This window comes from Martes martes, assembly GCF_963455335.1.
Source record: "Martes martes genome assembly, chromosome: 3".
Classification (NCBI taxonomy): Eukaryota; Metazoa; Chordata; class Mammalia; order Carnivora; family Mustelidae; genus Martes; species Martes martes.
Genome location: NC_137890.1, coordinates 66308585 through 66328884, shown reverse-complemented (window position 1 = coordinate 66328884; position 20300 = coordinate 66308585). Strand labels below are relative to the sequence as shown.

General features: G+C 38.6%; 1 protein-coding gene across 1 annotated transcript; it reads left to right on the top strand.

Annotated features, from left to right (window-relative positions):
* Positions 1-1069: 1069 nt before the first annotated feature.
* RFXAP (regulatory factor X associated protein) lies at positions 1070-10010 on the top strand. Its single transcript, XM_080799354.1, has 3 exons — positions 1070-1842; positions 6328-6435; positions 8533-10010. Exons 1-3 carry the CDS (start codon positions 1360-1362, stop codon positions 8641-8643), a joined length of 702 nt encoding a protein of 233 aa, XP_080655480.1. The 5' UTR covers positions 1070-1359; the 3' UTR covers positions 8644-10010.
* The last annotated feature ends 10290 nt before the right edge of the window (positions 10011-20300 follow it).

The following is a 20300-nucleotide window of genomic DNA, read 5'->3' as shown; positions in this document are numbered from 1 at the left end:
AGCATACCACTGACCGCCCCTCTGGCCACTGAGAAAGCCAAAGCTCACACAGGCTTTCACTAACTAGGCCTGGTCACAACAGGACGGTGCCACCCAGGTCTGTCGAATTCCAAACTTTCTCCCATCCACTGTGCCTCTCTTTGAAATGTAGCTCACACATGAACACCCAAACACCTTAATGTGAGTGGATTTATCATTGGTTGGAGAGCATTGCTTTCCTTAGCAACAGGTGGAATGCAAAACCCAACTACGCAAGGAGGAAGGAATACATGGAAAGAGCACAATTACTCGACGGTTTCGTACAAGACCTTGCAGGATCGGTTCCCCCGCGAGATTTGGCTAATTTAAGATTTAACAACCAGCAACTGTGCCACAACTGGTAAAAATGATAGATCGTCTACTGAGAGGGTTTTTTTTCCTTGTTTGTTATTCATTGCTGCTTTTCGCACATTTTCACTGAATTTAATGAAAACGGTATTAAAGGCTTACCTCAGCCGTCATAGCAAAGGATAAACATTAAAAATCAAATAAACAAGTTTCCAGGAGAGAAATACAAATTTATCAAGAACAAATCGCTTAGCTCTCAACACAAATAGAACTTGGGCCCCAGTGTGGCCCACTCCTTCACCACTGTATCATTTTCAAATAGGCCGCCTCCGCCGTCCCTGACTGCTAACAAGCGGTCCCAGGGTGTGACATCCCCACATCCCAGCTTCACATCTCCCACTTCAGGCAGTTGGGGACAAAATATCAGGACAACTAGCGTCCGAACGCCACAAGTCATAAATCGCTCAGGAACAACCTTAATTTACACTGTGGCGTTCCAGTTCACAAGTGTTTTGAAACTTTCTGAACAGTAGGTTTCAGCAAAAAAAGCGCCGTCTCACCCAGCGCCCCGGACACTTCAACTTCACACACAACCTCCACCGCAGCGGCGGCGCCAGCGAAGCCTGGCGCCTCCCGCCAGCGCCAGAGCCGCACTTGCGCAGCAGTTCCTTCGCTGGCGGCTCAGCCCCGCCCCTCAGAAACGCCAAGTTCCCTGAAAGGCACCCGGCGTGGAAACGCTCACGCGCAGGCGCAGTCGGGCTGCCTTCGCGGAGCCGGAGGTTTTTTTTTTCCCTCTCGCGGGTCCTGAGTCTTTGGTTTGCGAAGTGCCGTTGGGCCCTACAGGTGCTGAAGGGCTGGGGTCGTGGACCCCTATAAGGTGTCAGAAGCACGGAGGCGCAGGGTGTTGTCGAGGGTGCGGGGCCGGGCGCTGCCAGCGGCGCGCTCCACCCCGGGGCCCCGGCCCCTCCTCTGGGCCAGGCCCTGGCTCCCGCTCCCGTCCCGGCCCCTACCTCGCAGTTTACTCTGCTGGTGATGCACCCCTGCGGAGGGCAGGACGACTCTGCGGCTGAGGGCGTCCTGAGGCAAGCTCCGGCCCTGGGGGACGGCGCCGGTGCAGGCAAGTCCATTAGGTACCTGTGCGAAGTGGGGGGGACTGGCGAGGAGGAGGCAGGGGAGGACGAAGCCGACCTGCTGGACACTTCCGACGCCCCAGGAGGAGGCGAAAGCACCGCTAGTTTGGAGGATCTGGAGGATGAGGAGACCCACTCTGGCGGCGAGGGTGGCAGCGGGGGAGCCCGGAGCCGGAGCAGCGGCGGGGGCAGCATGAGCAAGACCTGCACCTTCGAGGGCTGCAGCGAGACCACGAGCCAGGTGGCCAAGCAGCGGAAGCCTTGGATGTGCAAGAAACACCGCAACAAGATGTATAAGGACAAATACAAAAAGAAGAAAAGTGACCAGGCCCTTAACTGCAGTGGGTCCGCCCAGCCTGGCAGCGCGGGAAACGTCAGACTGGAGGTATCAGACCTTAGATGGGGTCTTGGGTAGTGGGAGGTGGTTAGAAAAAACTCCACTCTTAAGCGAACCGCATTTCCAGCACTACCCACCGGCTCCCAGATGGGCCAGGTTGCTGGGGCTGGACTTGTGGTTGAGAGTTAGTGAGTGCTTGTCCTAAATTAAAGTTTATACACACATGTGCAAAGCCTTAACAGTTCTGTTGCATCCTTGTGATAGATGAATAAATGTCAATGGAAATGATGTGATACATCAGCAGATCTGTCATTTCAAAGATCTGGGATATGGGCTGGAAGGACAGATAGTAGGTGATTGATCTGGTTCATCGCTAAAGAAGCAGGCCAAGAGACTTAGGAACCTAGATGAAATTGTACTTTGGAGAAGGTAATCTCTTCCTGATTTTATTACCCTATTCACAGCTTACTGTTATCAGTATGCCTATTCTTAGTAAGCTGCTCTTAGTACCCCTATGCTTAGTACTCTGTCCTTAGTGTCCTGTTCTCTGTTAATCTTATTCTTTGTACTCTGTTCTCAGTAATTCTATTCTCAGTAGCCTTATACTTAATAGACTTGTTCTCAGTACTCCCATGCTTAGTACCCTATACTTAATACCTTATTCTCAGTATCCCTGTTCTTAGTACCCTGTTCTCATTAGTCCTTTTCTTAGTGCTCCTAGAAAAGAAAATGGAATCATAAAGGGGCGTAATTCTCAGGAAGATTTTTGGACTGTTTGCTTTGAACTGTGTTGAAGGTTAAAGCCCGTGCTTTGGTGTTGGACTTCCGGCCACAAATCTCCATTCCATCATTTGCTGTGTGTGGCCTTGAACAGGTTATTAAACTTTTTTAAGCCCAGCTTCTTCATCTGTAAAATGGGTATTAAAATGGTACCTGGTTCATAATGCTGCAGTGAATATGTGAGATATTCCATATTGAGTGTTCACACAGTGTCTAGCAGATAGTAAGTCAGTAAGTCTTAGCCATTATTGTTGTCATTATTAATGCTATACTTTGAAGTTGTTATAGATAGCGGATATTTCATCCTGTGTGCTTTACTCCTTCTAATAAAAGCTATAATCCCTCTGTACATTTTCATTGAAAAATTGAATTTTGTTAAAAATGATCCAGAAAATTTTTTAAACTGAAAGCTATCCTAGGATATATTCTAAAACTCTTTAAAAAAATTTCTTAGTTTTTGCTGGACTTGAACAGCTGCCTCATTGCTAAAATTTTAGACTTTGGAATTGCTTACAAATAGGAAGTCCTAAATATTTTAAAAATCTATAGTATTTGGCATGACTATAGTATCTATAGTAGTTACTATAGATTAGTATTATTATAGTAATCTATAGTAATCAGCATCACCTACTGATTAGGGTCTGAGTGACTTCTCTTTCCCTTTTATCCCATTGAATCTTAATCTGTTTAGCGTTAAAGGACTTATTTGAGAATGTGATGAAACCTAATGAACTCTTTTCCTAGAAAAATACACACAGGTAGGTATTTAATTTTGCATACACATTACAAAGTTAAGGACCCCTGTGGCTTAAAATCTGTATCCACATCCTTATAAAATATATTTTACCAAATCTTGGATTACAAGTAATTATGGAAATAAACATCTCACTTATTACAAAATGAAAGTTGGTAAGGGTCATGTTTGCCCCCTATACATTCCAAATTCACTTCAGAATACAGAGAGAGAAAATGATATACTTCTTTTCAAGAAAGAAGTATTTTATCTATAGCTACCTTCTTCTTTTAACTGTCTAGCTTTTACATCTACTGTTTTAAGGAGAATGTATAAAAGGCAAATAGATACTGAATTAATTCTCTCCCTCTACCTCCCACAAAAAGAACCTTAATAATTTTCCTATTCTAAAATAATTGGCATGAAGAGAAATAACTGCTATAAGCAAAAATTAATACCCTGCTATACCATTGTCTTATGTTATGGGGACACTTTACCAGTTCTGAGGAGATACCAAGATCTATAAGTCTTTATCTTTGTCCAACTGAGTGTAAAGAAAATAACCAACAGTTATCATCAGGATATAATAAGGGCCAACTATATAGTTTTACTTTACTAGCAGAGAGGAGGGTAGATCCTTACCGGCTGAGATACTCTGGAAAGGTTTTGCAGAGAAAATATAACTCAGTAGACACCAGAAAGTGTGGCTAATAGTTTAAGCTTAATCAGCTAAGTTTCTTATATGCCAGGCATGGAGTCTCACACCCTTCAGCAGTGCTACACAGATGCTATATTTTACACGTGTGGAAACTAAGGCACAGAGAGATTAAGTAACTTAGCCTAGGTCATACAGCCAACAAGTATTCAAACCCAAGCAGTCTGATTCTAGAGCCTTCATTCTATCCCCACTCTATATTGCTTCCCTCAAATTTTGGTAGATAAAATAAAGAGAAACACATCTTAGTAAAGGAAGGGAAGTGGGAATACAGAAAACACTTTTGGGAAGAAGCAAGGGGACCATTCTAACGAAAGAATATATATCTGGAAAATTCATGGAAAATAAATTTGGAAAGAGAATTTGAAGCCAGTTTTTGTATGGTATTGAATGTCAGACTATGGGATTTGGGTTTGGAGTCTTCAAACGAAGTTTCTAATTAGGAAGTAACAGGGACTCTAATGGGGTGGATTAAAGTTGAGGGCTAGAGATTTAGAGATTATTTAGGAGATCATTATAGTAGGACTGATGAGTGGTAATAGGGGTCTTTTGTAGTAATCTAAAAGCAAGATTAGGAATTAAGGTATTTAAAATCATTTACATAAATCAAGTTAAATTAGGAACAAATGTATATGACATTTAGTCATGCATCTAAAAATTATGCTATAGGAGAGAAACATAAAGGAACTAGGGATAAAAGAATAGACTTATGGGAGTGATCATTACCCATAAATATCTTTAAAAGGGTATCATTTGGAAGAAGCAGTAGGTTTATTTTGTGTAGTTCTATGTAAGTAGGACATTTAAGTAAAAATCACAAGAGATACGTATTTCAGCTCAGTCGAAATAAAAGTTTACCTAAATGTTGGACTTATTTAAAACTAAACGGGATGCCTCAAAAGTTGGTAAACTCCCTAGGACAAAAGGTGTTGAAAATTTTTGAAAAGGGAACCTCGACATTGTTGAAGTTTGGACTAGCTGACTCAAGGTTATTTCTACTACGAGTTTTTGTGATTTTGTAACATTCACATTGTGAATCTGCATAGTACTTTGTTTGGGGTTGTGAGAATATAGAGTACTCTGCCATCAAATCAGTTTCATGATTCCACTTCTTGTGCATATAAAAATGAAATAGTGCCACACATAGTTAATCCTGTGGAAAGAGAAGAAGAAATTATTTTTGTTTTCTTTGGGTATGAGAAGGCTCTTTTTATAGTTTTGTTTTTGTTTTTGTTTTTTTTTACATTTTGCGGCCTAAAATGTTTAGGGATTGAACATTTTTGTCACATCGGGTTGATAAACTTCCCATAATGAAAGAGAGATAGTGGCTATTCTAACAGAACTCAGAGGCCAGTAGAGAGAGGTCAAGAGAAGGAAACAGCCTCAGTAACCACCTAAATGAAGAGCAAAGAGAGAAGAGTAAATTTACATATAGCATGGGTTTATGTAAAACATTTGCAATTTTATATTTGCTTAGTCATCATTTTTGGATGTGATCAGTATTGTATCGTGGTTTTATAAGAGTCAGAATATATCTCAGTTAACTCCAGTATTTAGTTATGCCAGGAAAATTGTGAGTTTTTAAGATACTGTCAAGGAACTGGGGATACATATTTGGTAGGTAGGGCTGCTGAGTTTGTTTGGGTAAGGATATCTCAGAGTATGGTTTTCATTTTAGGATCTAGCTATTTTGTCTATACCAGTGGCAGGAGCTTATTTATACCAGTGCTTTCCAGTTTTTTCAAAGCCAGTTTGTAATTTTTCTCCTAGTGACTTACAAATTTTGAAAGCCTTGTCCATCAGTTGCTTCTTTAATATTTTACTGCCTCCCCCCATTTAATTGTTGTTGTTAACTAGATAAAAAACTATCAACGTCTCTAGCAATAGGTAGATTGCCTTTGAGTATATATTCTATCCAAAGGAGGCAGACTGTTTTGGCCTGGATAGCTTTATCTGAAGAGAATGTTCAATTTCCACTTGGCATTTTTTGTAATACTGAAAACAGTTCACAGGTAACTCTTTGCTCCTCCCTCCTCTACCCCATTTTTGATTTTGAGACCTTCAAGAGACTGGAGATCTGAGGTTAAAGAAATTGTAGAGGGTGGGAGTGAATAGTGTTCTATAAAATTACCTGCCAACATCTTATCTGTGACTTAATGAGGGCTTTTCCCAGAGTTTCACAGGAACTGGGCAAGAAAGAAAAGACGCTGAGGACCCATTCATGACATCATTAAAAGCGTACAATCATGGATTCTTATATTATGTGAACTGTTAATCCTATTTGCATTTTTATCATTTATCCCAGGAAAGTACAGATAACATACTCTCCATTGTTAAACAAAGAACAGGAACCTTTGGGGATCGTCCTGCAAGACCTACTCTTTTAGAACAAGTGTTAAATCAAAAAAGACTGGTAAGTATCTGTAAAATACTTACAAATTTATTATCAGAAGTTGTTAGAATTATTTAGATTTTTGAGATTTTAAAACTTGCTCAACTGGTCATCAGAATGAATTGTTCCTTTGCCAGTACACCCTGGAATCTCATAAGGCTTTCCCCAAACAGACCTTTAATCCTTTATCTTTATTGACTAAACCTTGAATATCTGAGCAAAATGAGGTTTTAAAGCAGACTTTGTACTGAATTCTGTGGTTTGCGGAAGAATGCATTAGTGGTATGGAAATAGAATGAGACCAACATTTAATAGGGGTTTCTATTATAAATTTGCTAGAAGACATCAGAATTCAATCAGAAAAGCAGAGATTTTTCAATAAACATGGAAATAATTGGGTAATAATTTGAAAACAAAAAGAATTTAGCTCATCAAATCACTATACATCAAACTAAATTCCTGATAAAGGAAAAAAAATACAATTGAGACTTAATCTTAAAAACCTTTTTCTAGTTTAAAAGAAGTAGAAGTATGAAGTAATGAATGCTGTAGTCAAAAATGGTGAAAAAATGCAAACTTCAGGCAGCACCTGGGAGGCTCAGTCGTTGGGCATATGCCTTCAGCTCAGGTCACCATCCCAGGATGCTGGGATAGAGCCTCATATATCGGGCTCCCTGCTCAGTAGGGAGCCGCTTCTCCCGCTACAGCTCCCCTGTGCATGTGTTCCCTCTCTTGCTCTCTCTCTGTCATAAATAAAATCTTTAAGAAAAAAATGCAAATTTCAAACTAATATATTGGAAAAATATTTGCAGCACATATAAGACACTATGGTTAAGATGGTTGACATTTTTAGTTTACAAAATATTCATAGAAATTGATGAGGAAAAAATGTTGGCTTCACTACATTGCAAAAGTATAAACAAGAATAAAAGCAGAAATGCTACCATGAAGTGATATGAAAAGGTATTCAGTATCAGTAAAAATCACAATTAACAATACAACAAATGACAACTATTTAAAAGACATCACAGTGATGTTGGGGGTTTCATGAAATGGGCACTCTCATTCTATTGGTGGTATTATGTATGTATCAGACCCAGAAAGCAGCTGGGCAGTGGTATCAGGAGTCTCAGCAGGAAATAAACCCTGTATATGGATAAAGTTAAGCATGAAGATGTTGCCAGAAATGTAATTATCACAAATAGTAAAATAGTAGTTAAAACAACGTAAATGTTCAACAGTTTCATAATAGTGGAGTAGATTATTGTCCATTTACTTAATAGGATATTGGTACATCTTTACAAACAATTTTTTATTGAAGTGTAATAAATAGGTTTTAAAGTAATAATTAGAAAATGTACCGTGTTCTAATGTTAAGTTTTAAAATCAGTGTTTAATGATAGTATTTCCACCTTGCTCGGTTTATCTTTTTTAATTTTGGGGATCCAAAGTTTTTTTCCCTCATCAATTTCTAGAAGTATTTTATTTAAGTAAAAGCACACTAACTATAGTGTTATATTTGTTATATGACTATATTTAAAAATGGTAGGTGTACAAAACTGTATTAGATCAGTCATATTCTGCCTTTTCTGAAATTTTTGTAATATGCTAATACTACTTTCATTAATACCTGTACACACACACATTATTTTTAATTTCTTCAGAAAGACTTAATAGGCTAGTGGAGAAATTGAATCCTTACATGGATTTCCAACCTGGCATCTAATTGCCATTTTCACACGTGGCCCCTTGTTTTTCTTACTGTGACCTTGGACCAGTGCTCTTCTTGGCTGTTTGCTCTTATGTTTCATAGATAGTATATATGCTGGCATAACATAAAACATTTCATTTCCTTTGTGTACACAGTCACCGATGATTAGGCTTCACCCATTACTGTAGGTTTTAGTATTTTGATGTATGACATCGAATTTTATTATTTTTAGTTTGCAGTTTAATGCAGTGCATCAGGTGCAAGTGTGAATTCAGTTTGGGCACATTTTGTTTTGTAAGCATATTGTGCCTTGTGTAGAGACATCAGAGTAACTTTATAGCATGAAGACAATCTACTCCCATAAGAATAATGCTAATAAATATATTTTTTTCCTTTTTCTTTTCAAGTCATTACTAAGAAGTCCAGAAGTGGTGCAGTTTTTACAGAAACAGCAACAACTATTAAATCAGCAAGTTTTGGAGCAAAGACAGCAGCAGTTTCCAGGAACATCAGTGTGAAGGAATTTACCAAGAAGATCCACATGTTTTTTTATTTTGTTGTAGAAGATGGACATATTTTTATACTAAAGATAAATGGGATTAGATACGCCAGTAAAACATAAATAGTCATTTTCCTGTAAATATATGTGTGCATTTTGGGATAAATAAGTATTGCCCTTTGTGCATCTAATCCTTTCAGATTACCATGAATTTGAAGAAACAGCTTATCTTTCCAAAATAACATTAAATTACGATTTTTTTTTTAAACAGAGTATTCCTCTTCAGTCATTGTTACTGAAGGTAATGAAGCAGTTACTTTCTGTGGAAGTCACAAAGCTAATAGCTACTAATTTTTGATCATTTAGTTCACTGGTCTTATCAAGGAGCAGTCAGAAATGGATGGATATGTTTTTAATTATCACAATGATCTTAAAAACTCCTAGTATTTAGTGAATGGGTCAGGAATCCTAAATGTTCTACAGTGTCTGGAATGGCCTTTCACAACTAATAATTATCTCACTCACAATGTCAGTAATCCTCCTCTTAAGAAACACTGATAGTTGTGATACTACTTGTGATGATAAAATGTCATTGGAGCACCTAAAATTGGGTTCTTGAAATAACTTTTTCTTTACAGTTAAGACTGGAGCTGTCAAAGAGGTAAGCATATTTTAAATGTATAAGGAAAATGATCATTGTTAATTATCTATAAAATTAGGATGTGCATTTCTTTTCAGAGATGTGCTGGTAAAACCTAGGAGGGGGTTAACTAAGTACACTGGAATGAAAGCATCTCCTAAAGTTGGCTTCTCATTTCATGTTACCTATTAGTGTTTTCTCTTTTAAAGCAGACTTGTGTGTTGAATTTGTAAACAGTATAGGTGTATCTCATTCCACCAATGTCAGGGCAAAAACAATTTTTTAATATTAATTTCCTTTTCAAAAAGAGATTCTGAAAGTAAGAATAACACTTCAGCATTTTGTCAATGTTTTTCAAAATTGAGCTAATTTAATATCGTGTTATTCCTAAAGTAATGTTCAAAGAATGATGATGGGTAATCTGGGTAGATACTTTTTTCCTTGTGTTGTCTCCTACGAAAACTTAAAAGGCGAACCTACCAATAAGAATAACAAATCAAATGTCAAGTGAGTATTTCCAATGTTAGATAATAAATTTATGTCTCTTAAGTGTAACTGTGCAAAAATGTGTTCATTTCTTGGGTTTTAAGCCCTGAAATGTATATCGAGTTAACCTTAGTCGCAGCTGTTCTAAGAAGTACTTAAGGAGAGAATCTTTTTATATTTTATGTGTTTTGTACCTGTGTTATCTGTGCAAAAACACAGATTTTACCAAAATTATTCATTAAAGTCCAGTTGTAGACCTTTCGGTTGTCTGATTCACTTATTCTGTTCTTTAGTTTTTTTCATTCTAGATACAGAGGAATTCATTTATACTTGTTATTAACTATTAGTTCTCTTACTCATGTTTTTGGAGCCTTTATTGAATCCCTACAGTGTAAGTTAAACTTTATAGTGGAAAAAAAAAAAAATAAGGGGCACCTGTGTGACTCAGTCGGTTAAGCATCTGCCTTTGGTTCAGGTCGTGATCTCAGGGTCCTGGAATCGAGTCCCACATGGTGCTTCCTGCTCAGAGGGGAGTCTCTTTCTCCCTCTGCCCCTTCCCCTACTTGTGCTCACTTGCTCTATCAAATAACTAAACAAAACTTAAAAAAAAAAAAGAAAAGAAATCAGCTTATCTTTCAAGTGGAATAAGCGGGAGAGGAAAGGAGGGGAAAGTAATAGGCCAGAATGCTGAATTAAAGTAAGAGGGATTGAATTTATGTATAAATAAACATCTATCTCAGTATATGCTTACAGACAGCTCATTAATAAAACAATACGGTTTTTACTTATTTTGGGTAGATTTACTGCAGTGTGTCCCCACTTGTTTATCCCTTCAGGTACTCCAGACTTGTGCAGTATGACTGACACTTCTCTCACCCAGAAGCTGACTTTATTCCTCTATCCCTTCAGTCTGAAGGACTGGCCTGTGACTTGTGTTAGCCAATAGAATGCAGAAGAAATAATATATGCCAGCTTTGAGTGGATTTCCCAAGACTTTGAACACTTCTACTTGTTCTTTTAGAGCCCTACTCAGCTGCCGTGGTGAACAGCCGAACGTGTGAGTGAGGCTGTGCTCCACTAGCTTGCCCCCAGCCACCCTGCCAGCTGACCGCAGATGCATTTGACCCCAGGCCAAATCAACCAGACCTAGCCCAGATTTGCAGAACCACCCAACTGATCTGTAGACTTGTGAGCAATAATAGCTGTTTATGATTATAAGCCACAGTGTTCTGGGGTCCTTTGTTACACAACATTCTGGAGAGCAGGTAACTGATACACCTAGCTATATAGTTATTGCTGCTTAACAAATGACCCCCAAATTTAATGGTTTATTAATTTATTATTATCTCTCATGGTTCTGGATATGATTACTATAGTTTTAAATAGCTGTACAAATGCTTTCAAGCTAGGTGCTTTCTATTGCAGTTTATAAGAAGAAATGTTTTTACTAATAAATCTTCATTTCCATATATTTAGCCTTATTTATAGTGCAGTTTCCCCCTGGAGTTTCCTGCAATCCATTCTGAGGCCCAAATGTAAACCTCCCTCACAGAGGTGCATGAAGAAAGTAGATTATAATCTAAAGACAGCATGACAGAATGATACCAATTTTCTAGCATTTTATAATTTTTGAAAACAATTCTGGCTACTTACTCTTCCGACAATCCCATGGTGTATGCACAACAGTTATTGCGTAGATGCAGGAGCAAGCCTGCAGAGGTTGTCACTTGCTCAAGATTGCACAACCAGCTGGATTCAAATCCAGGACTTTTAAGTTACTCACTGCACACTGTTGTACGTCGTGTGAGCCGTGTATGTAATCATGGTGAGGCCTGTGCAGTTTGAGCATGAACTTTATATTTGACAGTGGAAGTACTATCATAAATAAATAAAGCCTTTGTACACTAACCCTTGAGTTTTGGAATATGTTAAAAGACAAATATTACTTACACCCTAATTACATTACTTTAGAAAGTACTTTCATGTGCTAATTCATTTGAACCTCAAAATATGGCAAGTAGTGTCCCTGGTTTTGGATGAGGAAAGAAACTCAGAGAAGTGACTTGTAAAACAGGTCTAACTGTTGGATGCAGAGCCAAGACTTGAATTAAATCTTGTCTCCAGAAATGATGCTCTGCCCACAGTAGAGTGTTGTTGCTAAATTAGGAGCTAACACTTCCAAGTGCCTAGTTTCAAACACGGTAGGCACTTAAATATATGCTAAATTTTTTCAAGTTTCTGTATGCACACACGTATAACTTTATATAAATACATCAAGGTAATCCTAATGTGTATACGGAGGATTTCTGGTTTAGGTTCTCCCTTTTGTTTCATTTTTTGGTTCCCCACCATCAGTCTTCCATGCACTGCTCACCTTGTAGGTAACCCATGTCAACAACCTAGCATGTATTCTTCCTTATTTTTACTGTTTTGTGAATCTTAAACACACATATATACACATATAGCAATTTTCAGTTACATAAAAATGTGGGCATATTATACACGTCAGCATATTACTTTTTTATGCTCCAGTACTCAGAAGTCCCCCCCAAATCACTTCTGTGGCTCTGATTCATTCCTTTAGATGGCTGCAGAGCATCTCATGATAGGAATGTGTCATCACATTCAATCATTCCACTGTTGATGCCATTCACTTGGTGTCCAGTTTTCTGCCACTATGAGGTGCCCCAACTCTGTCATTTTTGTTTGTATTTCCCCAAATTTAAAATTTGCCTATCTACTTCTTTTGTGGTATTTTTGCCATACAAGGTTTTAGTTTTTGTAGATTCAACATATATGACATTTCTTTTGTGGCTTTCGGGTTTCCAGTATTGGTTTAAAAAATCCAACTTGGGATCTTTCAAACGATTGTTGATTTATAATGTGCTGTTTCTTTGTCTAGAATTAGAAAACATAATTAGTGCAGGTATTGCCAAATGGTCCTAATTTCTTTCATGTAACTAACTGACATGGAAAAATTCATTTTTTTTTATCATTGTGACTCCTTCAGCTTCTCATTTTCTTTAGCTATGAAAATAAATATTATAATCATGACAACAGGTGCTGTTGAATGGCACATAACATTTACTTGTGTTCCCACAACTATTTTTTTAAAAAGGTAACAATTTATTTTAAAATGGGCTGAACTGCCCCACTATAGAAAAAGGTCTGATTAAAATGATTTTATTGAGTTTAAAGTTAACAGATTTCTTTTAAAACTATTTTAGTGAAGATATTTGAACTGTTTAATAATTAGAGAAGTTGATCTCATCTCCTACTCAGGACATGGACTACTTTCCTCTATCAGCCCAACATTTATTACTTGCCCTCCAAATAATCATTTGTAATGTTCAAAAGCATTAGAGACGAATGGTTTTTGTTATTGTATACTGTAGCAAAAGAAACAAATCTTCCATCTTCATAGCTTTACCCTAGTGATACAGAAATACATGCAGGCTTTCTTAAGATGTGAAAAACAACCAGAAGTTATGACTAGTGAGATTTTGTTTTCCTCTCTTATAATTGTACCTTGTATCATTTACTGTCCTCAAATTGTCCTCAACCACAGTCAGCACTAATAAGATTTTACACCAGTTGCCTTTGAAGATCTAATAACAAACAGGATATATTAATAGTATTATATTAATATTAAGCATTTGCACAAAATGTATTACTACTTATTATAATTATATAAAAATACACATACATACCTGAGTTTCCTCATCATGTTGAACAGACTCATCTATGAGGGAATTGTAACAGGGACAGCATTATTTCCTACAGAAAGTGAAGGAGTCTGAGTCTGAGAGAACTGTCAGTATTTTTCTGAGATCATCAAAAGTTGTCTGCTATTATGAAAACTCAGGTTTGCTTTCAGCAGGGTAGTACTCAGAGATCCTTTTTTCTAGGCTCCTATTATATTTACAAAGCTGATCTTTTCTTTCTAGAAGAGACTTTGGTGGGGGGGCGGGTGGCTGGGTGGCTCAGTCGCGTAAGCAACCTCCTCTTGATTTCCACTCAGGCCATGATCTCAGGGTTGTGAGATGGAGCCGGGTGTCTGGCTCTGTACTCAGCATGGAGTTGGCTTGAGTCTTCCCTCTCCTTCTCCCTCTCCCTCTGCTCCTCCCCCTCCTTGCACTCACTCTAAATTTTTTTTTTTTTTAAATAAAATAGACTTCATGGCATGAACACCTTGCCTTTTGTGTTAGTGAGTGGACCCTTGTGTCCAGGAATGTGCCTGAGAAAAACCAAGCATTCCTCTCATATCCAAGTACTCTCTTCCTTACATGGAAACAATATGTTACCGGGTTTCCTGTGTCTCTTCTATTTATCATTCATGCAGCAACAGTCAAAACTGTCCTTTACTCACTAGTTCCAGACATTTGCTGCCTGTAAATAGGGCATAAAGTCCATTCAGTATCTCATTTCTTGAACACTTCTGGCTTTGTCTGCAGTTGGAAAATGACTATAGCCCCTGGCCAGGATGGGCATTGCCTATTCTAAACCAGTACGAGAACTTAAAACTGAGGCACATGGAGCAGCTCTCATGTGCTCACTTTGGAGAGGAAGGCTGGGTGCTTTCTGACCAACAAGCACTTGGGCCTGAACTCCACTAGATGCAAGGGGAAGGTCAGAGGCTGGGATCACCACAGTGACTGTGCCAACACAGCAGCACGGGACCAGCAGTGTCCTCAGAAACCAGTACTACTTTTCTGTCTACACTGTACCCTCGCTGTGAAATGGAATAGCTCACCTCTGCTATTAATAATTGGAAGCAGGAACTGATCTATTTCTAGCAACCAAAATAGCAAACCTTCCCACATAGTCTAGGAGAGAGACACAAGTATTTTAAACAGAGATCTATGTAGCTAATGAACTGACAAATCACCTTGAGCCTGAATACTCATCAAAACCAGAGTAGCAACCACACAGGAATACATGGGAGGTGCTTTCAGACAGGCGTGCCCGAACTTGGTGAGAAGCAGCTACTCTCACCTCCTTTTGAATCAAAGACAAGGTCTCATCAATATTCCCAACATAAGAACGGTGAGGACCACTGTTTCAGTTATCCAACACACCACCTCAAAGCACGATGGCCTAAAATAACCACCTTTCTGTTGTGTTAACATGCTGTCAGTTGGCTGAGTTCAGCTGAGGGGTTCTGGTGATCGGGCTTGGGGTGTCTCATGAGGCTGCATTCAGAGGGGAGCACGGCTGTGACTGGACCACACAGGGTGGCCTCTCAGTCATCCAAGCAAGACTTGGCAAAGTAGGACATCCTGCCCCAGGCCGAAACTGACCCACAGCCTTGTTTCCGTTCTGCCTCAGGCTAAGAATAGTTTTTACATTTTTAAATGGTTTATGAAAATCAAAAGGAACATGTTTTCAGACATGTGAAAAATACTGAAATCACATTTTACGTTTACAGGAGCCCAGCCACACTCACTGTGTGCATACTGTTTACAGCTGCTTTTGCAGGCAAGGATGGAGCGGAGCAGTTGCAACTCCTGGTTGCCCCATCAGAATTCCTTATGCTTCTTTCTAATCTTTTTTTTTTTTTTTTAAGATTTTATTTGTTTATTTGACAGACAGAGATCACAAGTGGGCAGAGAGGCAGGCAGAGAGAGAGGAGAAAGCAGGCTCTCCAAGGAGCAGAGAGCCGGATGCGGGACTCGATCCCAGGACCCTGGGATCATGACCTGAGCCGAAGGCAGAGGCTTTAACCCACTGAGCCACCCAGGCACCCAGCTTCTTTCTAATCTTTACTGAAATTCACATTTTGAAAGTAAGTGCTTGGACTAAAAACAATGATAACTGTTTAACTGTTTAACTACCGTAGGCAGCTGAGTAACTATTTCCAAACCAAATCATACGCATCCTTCTCTTACCCCACCAATAGAGCAAGGTCACTGGACATGCAATTGGAGGCTTGCAATTATTTTATTTCAAAGAGAAATGAGGGGCACCTCGGTGGCTCAGTCAGTTAAGCATCTGCCTTCGGGTTAGGTCATGATCCCAGGGTTCTGGGATGGAGCCCAATGACGTTGGGCTCCCTGCTCAGCAGGAAGTCCAGTTCTCCCTCTACCCTGTCCCCCTGCTCATGCTCGCTCTCTCTAGCCTGTGTTCTGTCTCTCAAACAAATAAAATATTTTTTTAAAAAGAGGAGAAATGAAATAATTGCTGATTTTTAAAAAGAGGAACTGGAAACAAATATCATTTCTGCTTTTACAATGTGAATCCCAAATGCCTTTCTAAACAATACCTGGAAAATGATTGAACATGAATAGATACAACCCTTGCCCTTCAAGAGCTCCCAGTCTGGTAGATAGTTGGACAAGGAAACAGTGTGGTGCAGGAATTAATAACTGACCATTGATGAGCACAAATATGATAGCAGCACAGAGAGCAGGCATCCAACCTGGCTTAGGAGGTCCTGGGTGACTTGCTAAGGGAAATGATGGGGAGGAAGAAAGTTGGATTGGCCCGGAAGCCTTACCAGGTACCAACCCAGGGCCTGATGGAGATGTCGCTGTTTGTTCCCCCAGCAAGCTGCCACAACCAACAGTGCACTGACCTTTGCTGACATACTCATTCATCTTCCTCCACAAACTTGTAAATTCCTTTAAAGGCAGAAACTGTGTTATCTGCCATTGCATCTACAGTGGCTGACGTATAAGAACCATCTGATAAAAGAATATGCACAGGTTTCTAGGATGAAAATATCCCTTCTCAAAGATAGGTCAATATTTAAAGACTGTCTTGTATGTCTATGCCATGACATATTAAAAGCAATCTGTACAGTTAGTGTTTGAAATGCCAATACCAAATATTAGAGGCAAGAACAGGGTCAGGAATCATGAAGATGCAAAAGCAGACAAGATGGAATCATGGTTCTCCATAAACTCACAGCTGAAATGGGAGGTCTCAGAATCCCTGCCTGCATCTGAACCACAATAGCCTTTCATTCATTTACAGTTTTGAAGTCCACAAATACCTCTTTGAATAAAGGGTGCATTTCTTAAAATGATAAAAAAAAGGAAAACTTTGATCAAGTTTAATGAGAAGGCTAAACTTTCTTGAAATATTGACATATTTTTCCCCCTCCATTTTAAGACTAGAAGAAAATGGAGGAAATTGAGAATTTCCTCCTGGATTTTATTTTTTTCCTCATCAGTCATCTTTAGCACCTTTCCTGATACATAATATATATGTACAATGAACAGATGTTTACAATAACAAAATTGTTCTTTCCTTTATATCACAATATCCCTTAATATTTACCACTATCCAGAAAAAAAGCTTCTATGATATCCTCTTTAAAATTACCACAAAGTATCTCCAAGATTCTATACTTAATGCTGGGGACACCAAGATGTTTAATTCAAAATCATTACTTAATTTCTCTATAGCATATTGGATTTTAAAAGCATCTCATTTTGAAAATAAGATCACCTAAAATCCATATGCAGTGACCTTTCTATGATGTTTGTAGGGAAAAATGAGCCAGAACCATATAGGTACAGTATTGTTTATTATAAACAATCACATAACAGCATAAGTGTGCATTTGAAGGATAATTGAAGCCTAGATATGATTGACAAAAGCATTACTTAAATAGAAATAGTTTCTTGTTGGTTTGTGTTACATTAATTTGAACATATGTCAGGATCCTCTAGTCTTGTCATACGGTTCAACTGCTACAATCATAACAGGGGAAGACAAATTTGGAATGCATGTTATAGTTTGCTTTAGTTGTTGAATACATATATCCAAATACTCAGGACACATTCAAAATTAAACAAGTGCTTAAAGTCTAGCAGGTGCTGTTTATAAAATGTTTTTGTTGTTGCATTTAATCCCTTAAAAGAAAATGAAAAAGGGATTCTAAGTGCTAGTGCTATTTTGTTGTTCAACTTTTCCTGATTTATACTGAATGTAAAAAAAAAAATAAAAATAAAAAAGGTAACTCTTGAAAAGTGACATCTTTACAGTTCCAAAACACTGGCAGATAGTAAAATATCATCTAACTAAAACAAACTTCTCATATCTCAATTTTTAAACAGGAAAGAATAGAAAACAGGCTTGAACAACACAGTAAATGTTCTGGGGTCCAGAGCAGGCCAAAACATTGTTCTCTACCGCACGACCCTTGTCCATGGCAACCTTAAAAATGTGTGGCGTTGTTGGTGCCTTTAAATGGCTTAGCATGTCCACTTTGCTAGTTTTCCTCTCAAAGAATGCTATTACATTTTGGGGGGGCCTGTCCATCTCAAGGAATGAATGCTACATGAGCAAACGTGGAAGTCTGAAAGAAAATGCTACATTACAACTTTGGACAATTCCTGACAACATAAACGTTCAAAGGCTGATGAGAAGGTGACTAGTTACAGTGACCGAAGGGTTAACTTTTCTGAATTTCACTCCTATCCGAATATGGACTTTGGGAGAGACAGGACCAGTGACGATGCAAATGTACCACTTTAAGCATTTGTTTTTCAAAGGATGAGCACAGGCTTCCTGGAATATTTTGTCCTGGTTTTACCAAACCTGCATGGCCATCCAGGTTACTTAACTTTCTTAATGTAATTTATAAGCAACCAGTTATGATTAATTCTGCAAAGGTATAAGGTTATCGCTACCAGAGGATGAGTTTGAGCATTTGTGAAGAGATCAAGAAAGCTATGTTAGCTCTCTTGAGAAAAATCATGTGTCCTTATGGTCTCACAGAGCTGTACTCATGTGAGGAAGACTCGCCGTATTAATGCCTTTTCCAAGAAAAGAGGAAAAGGGAAAAACCTGGAAAACAGGGAAGTCAGGGGAGAAAACAAACAACTTTGGGGCATGGAAGAAAAGTAGCATTTCTCCAAGGAAGACTTCATCTCTTACCTGATTGCTCAGAAGAGAAGGGAACTAAGTTTCAAAACAGAAATAATTAAGAAATGAGTTATATCTTTCTGAGCAAAGGAAAGATCATAGGTTTTGTTGTGTTTTAAAAGTTCTGAAACATGAAGGTATCTACACAGGTTTACTAACAGACTCTCAGCTCCAGAGCCTGGGGCTACTTCTGGTTTACATCTGATTCCACAGTTACCCAACACTGTACCCGGCCCATACAGGGGCACAATACATAGTTGTTGAACCAAGGAACTACGGGGTTTTCTAAACACTAAATGGACCACCTAGTTTTAACGTAGAATGTACTATTTTCTATTGCATATATGAAATTTCTATTAGATAACACTAGTTCTTACAAGAGGTGACAGTAGGAGCTCACTCGCATATCTTTTTCACAGGATCATTTCTACCTTGAATATGATTTAATGAGAAGCAACTATTGTGTGCGCTAAAGCTAAAAAGAGTTGACAGAATGCATAAGTGAAGAAACCTCTTGGATTACTGAAGTACCGTCTGTTACAAGCATAATTACCTTCTTAAATTATACATTTTTAAGAGGGTGTGAAATATTTTTTGAAGCAATGCAGTGTTTAGTGGGTGGGAATTTTATATATATATATATATATATATATTTTATATGAAAGTACCTAGAAATGTGGGGAATTTTCCTCTCCTCTCTTTATCATCTGAGAGTAAATAAGAACAGGTTTTTAATACCATATATATATATTTTTAAATGTCCCTTTCTTCAGTACCACTGTTCCCCAGAAATTACAGGGGTTATGAAATTTTTATTCTATTGGGGAAGTTATTTCCAGGTATGAGGCTTCAGCTTTGTAAGAGACTAACAGCCGTGACCAGCAGATCGAGACACCAAGTTACGTAACCCATAAATGTAACTTCAGCAATGTGTCCAGATTCTCTCAAAGGCTGCACCACCGTTTTAGTCATCTGTAAATAGTATGTGCCAACATGTAGGCAAAAGGAGTGCCCTTGCCACGAAGTCTTCTAACGGGAATGGGAGAAGGTGTGAGAAAACATCCAATGCTTTCGTCCAACCCTCTTCTTTTACTGCTTCTTCCCCACCTAGAATTTACACACAAAGTCCTCTAGCTCACTGGGCAGACTCAGATGTCTGCCAGACTGTTTGAGTGGAATAATGGGAAAACAGGGGCCCGATTTCCAAGGTGGAAAGCAAGAGTCTTCCTGGGTGATTCTTGGACTAAGTTCTGGTCTTACTTTGCAATTTGGGAATATAGCTCATTTCATGCCATTTTCATATGAATATTCCCATGTATTAGACTCATTATTTTCTTCTTAATAGTGGTGGATCATGAGGCAACATGACTCCCAGCTTCACAGTCTCTTTTCCAATCACAGTTTAAATTTGTTTCAAATGTACCATTAATATCAGCACCATAGTTCAGCTATAGGTATTTCAACTTGGGAAATAATTTACATGACTTATCTTACATAACTGATTTTACAAGCTTGGTGTTTTTCTGTCCCCCTTCTTGCCAATAGCACTAAAAGTGAGATTGTTTAAATGCTATGGGTTTGATTGCTTTCTTTTGTCTGAAAGCGTTACTTGCTCTGGTGCTGCTCGTACCCCAATTTGTAAGACACAGTTTCGATATTTTTCTGATAGGCCACAC

Excerpts from the sequence above, each read along its gene's own strand:
- RFXAP (XM_080799354.1), top strand. The coding sequence starts at position 1,360 with ATGCACCCCTGCGGAGGGCAGGACGACTCTGCGGCTGAGGGCGTCCTG. Across the intron at positions 1,843-6,327 it reads CGGGAAACGTCAGACTGGAG|GAAAGTACAGATAACATACT; the intron begins GTATCAGACCTT and ends CATTTATCCCAG. Across the intron at positions 6,436-8,532 it reads TGTTAAATCAAAAAAGACTG|TCATTACTAAGAAGTCCAGA; the intron begins GTAAGTATCTGT and ends TTTCTTTTCAAG.